The following is a 12097-nucleotide window of genomic DNA, read 5'->3' as shown; positions in this document are numbered from 1 at the left end:
TGGGTCCCTTTGCCTGCTTGTTCAGAGATGGCCGTGTGGCTCCTGAAGCCACTCTGGGGGTGAGGGCTGGATGCAAGGAGCTGATGCTGTGGGACAGGGCTGTCTGTAAGGGGAAGGCAGTGTTTGGGCTTCTCAAGAAATGCTGGTTGGGAGACACTGCAGGCCAGAGGCCTGGGGCCAGGCTTGGCACCAGGGAGGGTCTCAGGCTTCACTTTTGGGGACAGTCACCTACAGCTGACCCCCCCCCACTCCCCACAGGCATCATCGACCTGTCCCAAGTGCCACACCTGCCCGTGCTGGTGCCGCCAACGCCAGGCACCCCTGCCACCGCCATCGACCGCCTTGCCTACCTCCCCACGGCGCCCCCCCCACCCTTCAGCAGCCGCCACAGCAGCTCGCCGCTGTCCCCAGGTGGGCCTGCCACGTGGGTGGGTGGGTCTGTGCCTCGCTCCTTGTGCCCTGCAGGCAAATTCCGGCCCGTCCGGCTCTAGCTCAGACTCTGACCTTGGCGTTTCCAGGAGGTCCCACTCACCTGGCCAAACCAACTGCCACGTCCTCGTCGGAGCGGGAGCGGGAACGGGACCGGGAGCGAGAACGAGACAAGTCCATCCTCACGTCTACCACGACTGTGGAGCATGCGCCCATCTGGAGACCTGGTAGGGCACCCCAGACCCCGCCCCGCCCCCAGGTCCTCATGGGCCACCCGGGCCTGCCCCCTGACTCGGCGGCCTGTCACCAGGTACGGAGCAGAGCAGCGGGGCTGGGGGCAGCGGCCGCCCCGCCTCCCACACCCACCAGCACTCGCCCATCTCCCCCCGGACCCAGGACGCCTTGCAGCAGAGGCCCAGTGTGCTGCACAACACGAGCATGAAGGGCGTGGTCACCTCCGTGGAACCCGGCACGCCCACGGTCCTGAGGTGGGCCAGGTTGGCACCGGGGGGAAACGAGCCTGGGGGGAGGGTACACAGACGGATGTGCCGAGTGGGAGGGGGTGACGTGGATGGGCAGATGGGGAGAGGATTGAGCAGACGGCAGGGTGGGTGGGTGGGTGGATGGATGTATTGGCGAGAATGTTGAGAGAGAGTGGGTGGGTAGGTGGCGTGAACGCAGGTGGAGGGTGGGGGGCACAGGCAGCTGGGCAGGTGATGGTGGGTAGAGGACGCTTTGTGTAGACAGGTGAGGGACGGCAAGAGTGACAGCTATCTGGGGGATGGGGTGGAGGGATGGCTGATGGGCGGGCAGATGGGTAGATGGATGGATATGTGGGGAAGTAGGCAGATGGCTGGGCCAGGGGGATGACTGAATGGATTGGAGGGCAGGCAGATGAATGGGTGGCTAGGTGAATGGATAAATGCGTGGATGGACGGATGGACGGATGGGTAGGTAGATGAGTAGGTAGATGGACAAGTAGACAGACACATAGGTGAATGAGTGGATAGATAAGTGAGGGCGTGAATGATGGACAGTTGGGCGGCATGTGTGTGAGTGGGTAGGTAGATAATAGACGGATGGGTGAATTCAAATGTATAAAAAGGTGGGTGGGGGATGGATGAATGGGTGGATGGATATGATGGATACGTGAGCAGATGGATGCATGGATGGGTGGGGGGTTGGCAGATGTGTAAGGTGGGGGGTGGACGGGTAGGTAAATGAGTGGATAAACAGATGGGTAGATGAATGGTTGGAAGAGTAGACAACTGGATGGATGGATGGATGGATGGATGGATGGATGGATGGATGGACGGACTGACAGGTGGTAGATGTTGGGTGGGTAGTAACTAGTATGTAAAGCCCAGGAGTACCAATTTGAAAAAAAAAAACGGAACAGGGAGCTTAATGGCTGGTGGCCGGGCCAGTGCTGCCCACCGTGGTTTCAGAGCTGGTGCTGGGCTGTCGGGCTTCTGCCTGGAGTCAGCCCCACGCCTCCCGGCTCATGTGCTCTTGGCTGCTGAGAGGCTCGGCTTTTATGTGCCAGCTCCTAGGAGCGCCTCCTGCTGGCTCTGCTTGGGTTTCCTGCCCTCGACTCGCTCACCTCGGTCACATCTGGCCATGTGGCCGCAGCTGCCCTTGGGAGAGAATAGTCTGTCCGTTCCTGTATGGGTTGTTGTCCTCTAAGAAGCTCTGGGACCCTTGCCTTAACTGGTGCTGTATTTTCAGGGTCTGGGATGGTGCTGGGCACCTGGTAGGGCTCAGGGAAAAGCTGTGGGCATGAGGAACTGAATGGGGCCAGCACAGGTCAGTCAGGAGAGCAGGATTCTTCTGGGAGTCTCAGGGAACATGAGCATCTGTTAGTCATAGGCAACAGGGACTCCAGTAGGGTGAGGTAGTCGTTCCCTCCAGCCTGCACTGTCTGAACCTTTCTGTTCCCTTCCAGGTCCACCTCCACCTCTTCGCCTGTCCGCCCAGCTGCCACATTCCCACCTGCCACCCACTGCCCACTTGGTGGCACCCTTGAAGGGGTCTACCCTACCCTCATGGAGCCCGTCCTGCTACCCAAGGAAACCTCTCGGGTTGCCCGGCCTGAGCGGCCCCGTGTGGACACTGGTCATGCCTTCCTCGCCAAGCCCCCAGCCCGGGAGCCTGCCTCCTCACCCAGCAAGAGCTCTGAGCCCCGATCCCTAGCACCCCCCAGCTCCAGCCACACAGCCATCGCCCGCACCCCAGCAAAGAGCCTTGCACCCCACCATGCCAGTCCGGACCCGCCGGCGCCTGCCTCGGCCTCAGATCTGCACCGAGAAAAGACTCAAAGTAAACCCTTTTCCATCCAGGAATTGGAACTCCGTTCTCTGGGTAAGACCACCCTGACAGCGGCCACGTTCATAGACGCAATAATCACGCGTCAAATTGCTCACGAAAGGGGGCCGCGAGAAGGAGGTTCGCTGGCCAACGACTCCCCTGGCGACGGTAAGACATCCGGCCCGCCGCCTGCCCACCCCATCTGTGGCCTAAAGATATTTTCAGATCTTTGCTTTTAATTTTTCCCCCCTTTTTTTGGTTGGTTTTGGTATTTTGTTTTGAGCTCATCCTCGTCAGTTCGCACGCTGTGGTGACTCCAGCCCACACGGGCGCCTCATCGTTCGCACATCCTTCCATCATGAGTTTTTTGGTTTTTTTTTCCTTTTTCTTTTTTCTTTTTGGATTTTTTTCGCCTTTTTTCTTTTAATGAATGGATCTGTGGTTTGGACTCCGACCGCGCCTCCCATCTCCCGCCACCACCTACCTGCACCTTCGTATAGGGGGGTGGGGATGTGGGGGGGCTGCCAGCCGACTGGGCTGCCACTGTCTGTGGAGGAAGTTAAGGCCGGGAGTGAGGTGGGAGAGAAGAGGGAGAAGGCTATCCCGGAAGGCTGGGTGTCCGCCTCTCCTACCCACGCCAGCATACAACCTAGAGAATGAAGCTTCTCCGTGCTGGGTCAGGGGCTGGGGCTAGGCCAAGGCAGGGGACCCAATGTTGCTCCAGTCTGAGCCCCCACCCCACCCCACCTCTGCACACATGCACCCCTCCATTTCTCCACTACCACTAGTCTATTTCCCTCACCCAGCCCCCACTGCCCACGCCAGACCCCCACAGTCCTTTGGGAGTGTCTGTGACCTCCCATCCCTCGCCATTCCTCCTCTCTGGCCACCCCTAGGCTGGGGTCGTTTCCTGCCATCTTGAAGCCCAGCCAGTGAGGAGGCTTGGCTGGGAGACGGCCAGCCCCTCAACCCAAGCCCACACCACATGCTGACCCCCGCCCGCTTGTTCCAGGTTACCACAGTGGCGCTGGCTACAGCCCCGACGGGGTGGAACCCATTAGCCCCGTGAGCTCACCCAGCCTGGCCCACGACAAGGGGCTCTCCAAACCGCTGGAAGAGCTGGAGAAGAGCCACCTGGAAGGGGAACTGCGGCACAAGCAGCCAGGTGACACCCGGGAGAGGAGCGGTGGGGACACCGAGGCGCGTCTCCCAGCTGTCCTCGGCCCCTGACCGCTCCGTTGTGTCCTCAGGCCCCATGAAGCTCAGTGCGGAGGCTGCCCACCTCCCGCATCTGCGGCCGTTGCCTGAGAGTCAGCCCTCCTCCAGCCCACTGCTCCAGACCGCCCCAGGCATCAAAGGTCACCAGAGGGTGGTCACCCTGGCTCAGCACATCAGTGTAAGTGCCTCTGGCCCCAGCCGCTGGGAGAGCTAGTGGAGGAGAGGGTGACGTCCCGGAGTCAGGCAGATGTTAACTAACGTTCTGTGGCCGCCACACCCAGTCCTTTGGGGGCCATCCCCATAAGATGCACATGGGGATGCTTACCCAGGTCAGGGTCAGCCCTACCCTACTTGGAAGGTTCTGGCAGGATGGCCCCTGACCTGCCCCCTCTCCACAGGAGGTCATCACGCAGGACTACACACGCCACCACCCACAGCAGCTCAGCGGCCCCCTTCCCGCCCCTCTCTACTCCTTCCCTGGAGCCAGCTGCCCTGTCCTGGATCTCCGCCGCCCACCTAGCGACCTCTACCTCCCACCCCCCGACCACGGCACCCCAGCCCGGGGATCCCCCCACAGTGAAGGGGGCAAGAGGTGAGGATGTACTCACATCTACAATCAGGTGCCGGCTGAGGGACAGTGGGGTGGGGTGAGCTCAGCAGGGCGTTGGGTTGATGGGAAACTGATCTTCAGGGAAGCGGAAGCTCACCCAGGTCCCAGAACCAGCACAAAGTGGGTGCCAACTGAGTCCCCTATAAATACCAACTCAGCCAGGGGTCAGATGTACCGCTCCCATTTAGCAGATGGGGAAACGGAGGCACAGAGAAGTGAGTTACCGTCCTATACCATGCACACACACTCTTCCCTTGGCTGGGCCTGGGGCTCAGGAGCAGAGCAAGGCGTCTGAGAGGAGTGGGATTTGAGGGGCGCAGATACAGGCAGTGGGATCTTTGGGGGACAGTGAGGTCCTGGCATGGGCGTCTCATGAGGGTTCACAACATGTCCACCCTGGACAGCGCGGCATCGTGGCACACACCTCTCTAAGCACAGGAGAGGGAGCTCTGGGGAAGCAGAGGCAGGAGGATTGTGAGTTTCAGGCCAGCCTGGACTACACAGCAAGACCCTGACTCAAAATAAACAAAAGCTCGTGCGTGTTAGATTATTTCAAAAGAGCTCTTGCCATGGCCCAATCTCAGCAGCCCCCTGGGGCCTCCATACCTCAGATGCCACCATCCGGCCAGTCACAGGGAAAGGTGCAGAGCCCTGCCTTACAGTGGAGCGCTGCTGTGGGCGGTGGGGGGTCCCCTCTGCAGGGAAGAACTCTACCCTGAGATGCTATCTCCATCAGGTCCCCAGAGCCCAGCAAGACATCAGTCCTGGGCAACAGCGAGGACGGCATTGAACCTGTGTCCCCACCAGAGGGCATGACTGAGCCAGGGCACCCTCGGAGCGCTGCATACCCACTGCTGTATCGGGATGGAGACCAGGGGGAGCCCAGGTACCCATGGCACAAACCCTGCCCCAAGGTGGCGGTGGCGGTTCCATGTCCACCCAGGGCCTCAGACCTCTAGCGCAGAGGCTGATCACCTTCCAGGGGCTTCAGTGGCAGCAGCCCGTCCCGTTCTGTCACTTGCTGGCGATTTAAGAATAAGCTGGACCAGACAGGGTTGGGTGGACGGGGACATGGTGGGACAGGCGTCCAGCCTCAGGGAGTGTGTGTTCGTAGGGCTTCTTGTGTCAGAGCTAGCTGTAAGAGGTCCTTGAGGCAACTCACAGTACACTGGGAGGTTCACAGGCTAGCCCAAGCCAAGGCTAAGTACAGGCCCCAGCAGGCCTGGGATGGTCTTTGGCATCTCGCCGTGACCCAAGCGGTGAGTGCTCTCTTGCTAAAGGCTTGCTAGCAAAATGCCCAGCCTGCTGACCCTGGGCATCTCACGCTCCCTGCAGAATGGGCTCCAAGTCTCCAGGCAACACCAGCCAGCCGCCGGCCTTCTTCAGTAAGCTGACTGAGAGTAACTCCGCCATGGTGAAGTCTAAGAAACAGGAGATCAACAAGAAACTCAACACCCACAACCGGAATGAGCCAGAATACAGTAAGCGGGGGCTAGAGTTGGGGCCGGCACCGGGAGGGAGCTAATACTCGACACCCCACCTCAGAGGAGCCTGACATTCTGCCAGTGGGTACTGACTGGCTCAGCATGTAGTGCCACAGTGATACCCTGCACACAGTAGGCGCTCAGTGAAACCTGTACAAACAGCCGGGTACCCTAGAACACAGCCTATTGATTGCTCCAGGTTCATGCCACAGACGTGGTGCCTTTTTACCATGACTGGTGTGGGTCGACAAGGATTCTTGTCCTTAGCTCAGGGTCACATGGACCAGGTCCTTAGGAGAATGCACTGTCCCCTCCCACCGACAGTTCCCTTCCTGGGTGGCTTGGACAGGTGGGTAAGGCTGTTCCCTTCTGGAGCTAGGCTGTAGAAGCCCTTGCAGGTAACACAGCACTAGGCTGGTGACCAACAGCCAGAATAAACCTGGAGCTCAGTAGGTCCCCAGTTGTGCCCAGACATCCAGCTCAGGCTGTACAGGGCTGCAGATTGTCTAGGACCTGTGAGCTCAGCCTTTCGTCCCTTGTCCCCCCCCCCGCTCTAGATATTGGCCAGCCCGGGACGGAAATCTTCAACATGCCCGCCATCACCGGAGCAGGTAACCCTCCTGCGTGTCCGCATAGCAAGCTCTCTTCCCCGACTGCTGGCTTGGGGACAAGGAATCTTAGCCAGTTCAAGTTAGGCCCCTCCTCCTGGCCTCAGTGGACCCAGAGTGACAGCACAGGCCGGCCAGCCTCCACTGCTTAGAGTCCTCCCGCGGGAGGAGTTTCTGAGGTTCGAGGCCAGAGTCCCTCAAGTGCTCAGTGGCTATCACCTGGAAACGCTTGCCCATTTGCTGGGGAGTGGTCACCAGGGGTGAACAGGTGGATTGAAGACTAAAGTCTCCATCTGGGGAGGCCGTCAGGGAGCTTCAGCATTTTTCTAAACCAAATGCTGATATAGAACAGGAAGACGGTTTGTGGCAGAAATTGCAGGCTTTCTGTATGGTGCTTGGAACTTAGAGTGTCTTGGGGGTTGGAGGCGCTCCAGGATCCTGGCCAGGGCCTCCATGGTTATTGTACTGCCCCTGTGGGAAAAAAACTGGGTGGGACCCAGTGGACTTGGTGACATCTGAACTGGGATTGAGTGAGGCGCAGGGGTGTCTGTGGGGACAGGCACTCTATGCCGGAGGAACAAGGGAGGGTTGCTGACCTTTCTCGTGCGTGTGTGGGGCCTTGGCTCCTCTAATAAGGTGGCCAGACACACCCATGGGGACATTTCCAGAGGACCACAGGAACCACAAAGCCGGGACTGAGGGTAGCGGGGGTGCCTGGCAGGGAATGTCACAAGCCCAGAAACATATTGGCACTTTGCTGAGCCTCGGGCAGAAGGAAACTTTGATCGAGGCAGTAATGTGGTTAGAAATGTTTCTAGAATGTTCTAAATCTTGATGTAGGTGCTAGACACCAGGTGTGTGTATATATAGAAATTCATGGGGTAATACAGTGGTTTGTGTTAAAGCCTAACTTAGTTGTCTCATGTGTACACACGCGCACATGTGTACCTACTCATAAACTCCCCTTAAATGTTAGTTCTCAAAGACGTGTTTCCAGGCCTAGCCTGTGACACTAATAAATACCCTGCCGGAGATAAATGGGGAAAGTCATGCCTGTGCCCAGGGCCATTCAGCCACAAGCTCACCACCCTGGGAACAAGGCCCAGGAGTGACACCTCATCAGGAGGCTCCCCCTGTCCCCCTCCTCCGTCCTCTGGATGTGGAGGAGTGGGTGGGGCTTGTTTATTTGCATTATTTTTTTTTAATTGTGTATTCCATTGGAAGTTCAGCTTTTTCTTGGTGACTTGCTCAACCCTAACAAAGCTACCTTGGCCCTAAGCTTGCCTGAGACCCGAGGGAAGGAGAGAAACGAGCCTAGGCTGACTGTCTCTCCCATCCTCAGGAGGCCGGCTAGTTTACAAACCAGGGACTTGCCAGCATGTTGGGCCGTGTGGTTTTTCAGAAGGCTCAAGGCAGCCTGGAGGCTCACGGGTTACCACAGAATGGCCTGTGGCAATTGTTGATATTTGTGTTTTTGGTGGTGGTGGTGATTTGAGGTGGTTGGTTTTTTTTTTTTTTGGATTGGTTCATTGGGCTTGGGGTGAGGTTGGTTTGGTTTGGTTTAGTGGTTATTTGTTTGTCTGGCTTTGGAGGACTTCTGTTGGTACTTGGGATAGAAGCGAGGACCTTGTACTCACCAAGCAAATGTCCTGACCCTGAGCGACAGTCCAGCCCTCTTTGAGTTAAGGTCTCTATGTGCAGGCTAGCGTTGGTTGGACTAAACTCACTCTGTAGACCAGGCTAGCCTCAAGCTTGCTATCCTCCTAAGTAGCTGGGGTTCCAGGCCTTCTCATCAGGCTCCGGCCCTCAAGAGGTTCTGGAAGCATCCTGAAACACCAAAGAGACATATGCCCAGCCTGGCGTTTGCAAAAAGTCCCAGAGAATAGTTCGGGGCTGGGGGGCGGGGACTGAATAGAGAGGGTCCACGGAGGCTCAGCGGAGACAACAAGCATCTCTTGAGGCCACTTTGTTGATGTGGCCCCTCTCCTTGTCGTGGGGCCGGGCCAGCCAGGGCTGGAGTGGCCTTCGCCTGTCTAGCGCTGCCCTGTCCTTGCACGCACATAACTGCATGGCTGTGACCCCGCCCCCTCGTGCCCAGCTCTGCACCTTTCTCCTCGGGCTCCTGCGGGGAGAGATGGGCCAGGGGAGGCAAGCGCAGCTTGGGGGATCAGGCAAAATGAGCTCCCTGACCCCTTGGGGAAAAGGGGACAGCAGGGGTCCTCTGGTCACCTTCCCTCCCCACATCCCTTCCTAGAATCCACCCACCAGAAGGGGTTCTATCCTCCCCCTCCTCGTCCTCAGCCCCGAGCTCTGGCTTGACTCAGTGGTCCAGACAGTCTCCTTAGGCCACCCACTCGTAGTTAAAATTAAGTAAACAGCTTCAGCTGGGATTGGGGTACACAGAGGGCTTCTGATTTGCTGGGGACCCTCTAGCCGCCCCAGACCCCCTCCCTGGAACAGCCATGAGCTGCAGTCAGGAACCCCCATCGGCACCCGGCGGAGAGGCAGGCTGGAGGGGGGGAGGATGCTCTGCCAATGTGTGCTCACTGTGTCTCTCTCTCTCTCTCCCCCCTCTCTCCTCTTTCTCTCTTGCGACCCTCTGGCTCCCTGGCCCCGGCCCCGCCCCCCGTGTGTCCGTCTGTCTGTCTCTCTCCCAGGCCTTATGACCTGTAGAAGCCAGGCGGTGCAAGAACATGCCAGCACCAACATGGGGCTAGAGGCCATTATTAGAAAGGCACTCATGGGTAAATATGATCAGTGGGAAGAGCCCCCGCCGCTCGGCACCAATGCTTTTAACCCTCTGAATGCCAGTGCCAGTCTGCCCGCTGCCGCTATGCCCATAACCACTGCTGACGGACGGAGTGACCACGCACTCACCTCGCCAGGTCTGCAGGCCTGCCCCCGCCCGCCCGCCCGGCTGTGTCCCTCCCGACCTGGTGTTGTTAATCCTCTCACCTCCCCCCTTGAGCTTGGGAGCCTGTGACCTTATTTTTGTGCCTGTCCGACATCTAGTTTGCTAACCCGAAGCTGGTCCGACACCCCGTGTTGTGGGGGGGGGCGCCCCCCTCGCCCCCAGCACCGCTGCTTCTCCCATGCTCACACTGCTACCCCACGTCCCGCCCCCTCCTCCCCTGCTGCGTGGACAGGGCTGCTGGGGGGAGACCCCTCAAGGGTCAGGCAGCCCGTGGTCAGCCCCCACTTTGCCAATGTGTTAGCAGTTGCCATTCCCAAGCCCGGGCACCATCACAGAGGTGCCCTGCTGTCCACTTCTCGGGTCGGGCCAGCCTCGGGGTCTGGACCTCTCAGCAGAGGCCTTCAGGGCCATCTTGGGCAATGTCTGTCATTCAGCCAAGATCTGATGCTTCTCATGAAGGGGTACAGTCCTGGTGGGGGCACCTAGGAGACTAGTCATCAGTCTCCCTCACAGGAATGTGCCTCTGTTCCCCATGCCAGGTGGTGGACTCCTGGTAGTCTCCTGGCTCAGGATTTCTCACACTAGTTTTCTGTCTTGGAGCCCTAGGAGGCAGGTGGCTCCCCAAGGCCAAAGTCATCCCCCCGACCCCCCTGCCCCTCCTCAGTGCTGGTGTGGGTGCCTTGCCCTCCGTCAGCACCATCTAACTCGGCCCCTCCTTGCTTGGTCCCCTGCAGGTGGTGTCGGGAAAGCCAAGGTCTCCGGCAGACCCAGCAGCCGAAAAGCCAAGTCGCCAGCCCCAGGCCTGGGGTCCGGAGACCGGCCACCTTCCGTCTCCTCAGTCCACTCAGAAGGGGACTGCAATCGCCGAACACCACTCACCAACCGCGTGTGGGAGGACCGGCCCTCATCTGCAGGTGAGTGTCGGCCGGGGTAGGGATGTAGACACGGGGTGACCCCGGCTCTCCAGGGGAAGGTGGTCCCTGGTCCCCCACCCAGCAAGGAAGGGGTGTGGGAAGCAAGAGACCAGAGGGTCCTCCCTGGGCTGGCCACGTGAGGGAGCCTGGCCTCCTTTCATGCCTGTCACACGGAAGGGTTTTGATGGGAAAGCAGAAGGCAGTAGAAGACGAGGGCCAGTTTGGAGAAACCTCAGAGATGGAGTGTTGACTGGCGCTGGCCCAGGCGGCCCAGACTCTGGCTACCAGTGTGACAGACAGGGTCCTGGGGGGGGGGTGGTCGCACGGCCTGCAGAGCCTTCTCCAGCTCTCCCGTCTTCCCCACAGGGTCCACGCCGTTCCCCTACAACCCTCTGATTATGCGGCTACAGGCAGGCGTCATGGCCTCCCCGCCCCCACCCGGCCTGGCCGCAGGCAGTGGGGCCCTGGCCGGTCCCCACCACGCCTGGGACGAGGAGCCCAAGCCACTGCTGTGTTCACAGTATGAGACACTCTCCGACAGCGAGTGACTCCAGACCGGAGGGGAGCGGGGCCAGGTCCCCCCCGCACGAGGCAGAAGCAGCCCAGCATGGAGCAGGCAGCTGCCGACTGTCCCCCACTGCGGAGAAGGAGCCCCTGAGTCTGCCTGCGCGTCCATCCGTCCGTCCACCCATCTGTCCATCCAGCGCTGGCATCCTGCCTGTCTAAAGCCTTAACTAAGACTCCCGTCCTGGGCTGGCCCTGCGCAGTGACCTTACTCAGGGGATGTTTACCTGGTGCTCGAGAGGGGAGTGGACCGGAGGGGAGAAGAGCGGGCCCGGAGGGGCACGGCGATCATCTGGGCCGGCGGGGACCCAGCGCAGGATGACCAGTCACCTCCACGCCACTGCCTCGCCCCTTAACGCATTTGGAACCAAAGTCGAAGCTGAGCTTGTGGCCCCGCCCCTCCCCCTGCCCCCAGCCCGCTCGCTCGCGCTCTGGACAGACGTTCCCAGCTTCTCCTGCCCCAGTGCCGTCATCGCAGCCCCCCAAGGCCCCCCCGGCCCACAAGACTGGGAGCCCATCAAGACCAGGTGGGTGCACAAGGGTCCAGGCGTGGCCCGGGGCACGGACGTTTGTCGGAACTGGACTGTTCCCGGCCGTCGCTGTGGCGATGGGAGGGGAGGCAGGTGTAAATGGTGTTGGCTTACAGGGTATATTTTTGATACCTTCAATGAGTTAATTCAGACGTTTCACACAAGGAAGGACTCACCCGTGTTACTGCTGCTGCGCTTTGGTCTCTGCTTCCCGTTCCAGAGGCGTGTGCCGGCCAAGGCGGTGGTGACCCAGACACGCAGGACTGGGGGGTAGGGGCGCCGGCACACAGCCCTGCACCCTCCCTCCTCCCTTCCTTGGGCAGAATGGACTTGATGCATATTCTGTGGCCGCCATCTGTGCACGGCGGCATTCTGTCATTTACATATGTTGTTCCAATTAAAAAGCAAATCATACTCAAGTCACAAAGTTTCCACTCTGCTTCTCACCGGACAGCAGGAGCCAGGGCCGAAGGACCATCATAGCAGGTGACCCCAAGAGTCAAGGAGTGTCCCCTCAGG

At 59.6% G+C, this 12097-nt stretch overlaps 1 protein-coding gene across 1 annotated transcript in view; it reads left to right on the top strand.

Annotated features, from left to right (window-relative positions):
• Positions 1-11997, top strand: part of Ncor2 (nuclear receptor corepressor 2) — a 150017-nt gene extending 138020 nt beyond the window's left edge. The window contains 13 exon segments of the mRNA XM_028894308.2: positions 259-411; positions 519-656; positions 740-917; positions 2375-2790; positions 3749-3901; positions 3987-4132; positions 4353-4546; positions 5301-5450; positions 5900-6045; positions 6606-6659; positions 9314-9541; positions 10305-10484; positions 10851-11997. Of these exon segments, the coding sequence (XP_028750141.1) occupies positions 259-411; positions 519-656; positions 740-917; positions 2375-2790; positions 3749-3901; positions 3987-4132; positions 4353-4546; positions 5301-5450; positions 5900-6045; positions 6606-6659; positions 9314-9541; positions 10305-10484; positions 10851-11032 (2318 nt within the window). The 3' untranslated portion in view covers positions 11033-11997.
• The last annotated feature ends 100 nt before the right edge of the window (positions 11998-12097 follow it).

The sequence above is a fragment of the Peromyscus leucopus genome, chromosome 23, assembly GCF_004664715.2.
Source record: "Peromyscus leucopus breed LL Stock chromosome 23, UCI_PerLeu_2.1, whole genome shotgun sequence".
NCBI lineage: Eukaryota > Metazoa > Chordata > Mammalia > Rodentia > Cricetidae > Peromyscus > Peromyscus leucopus.
Note: the sequence above shows the minus strand (reverse complement) of the source record. Positions and strands in the feature narration are given on the sequence as shown.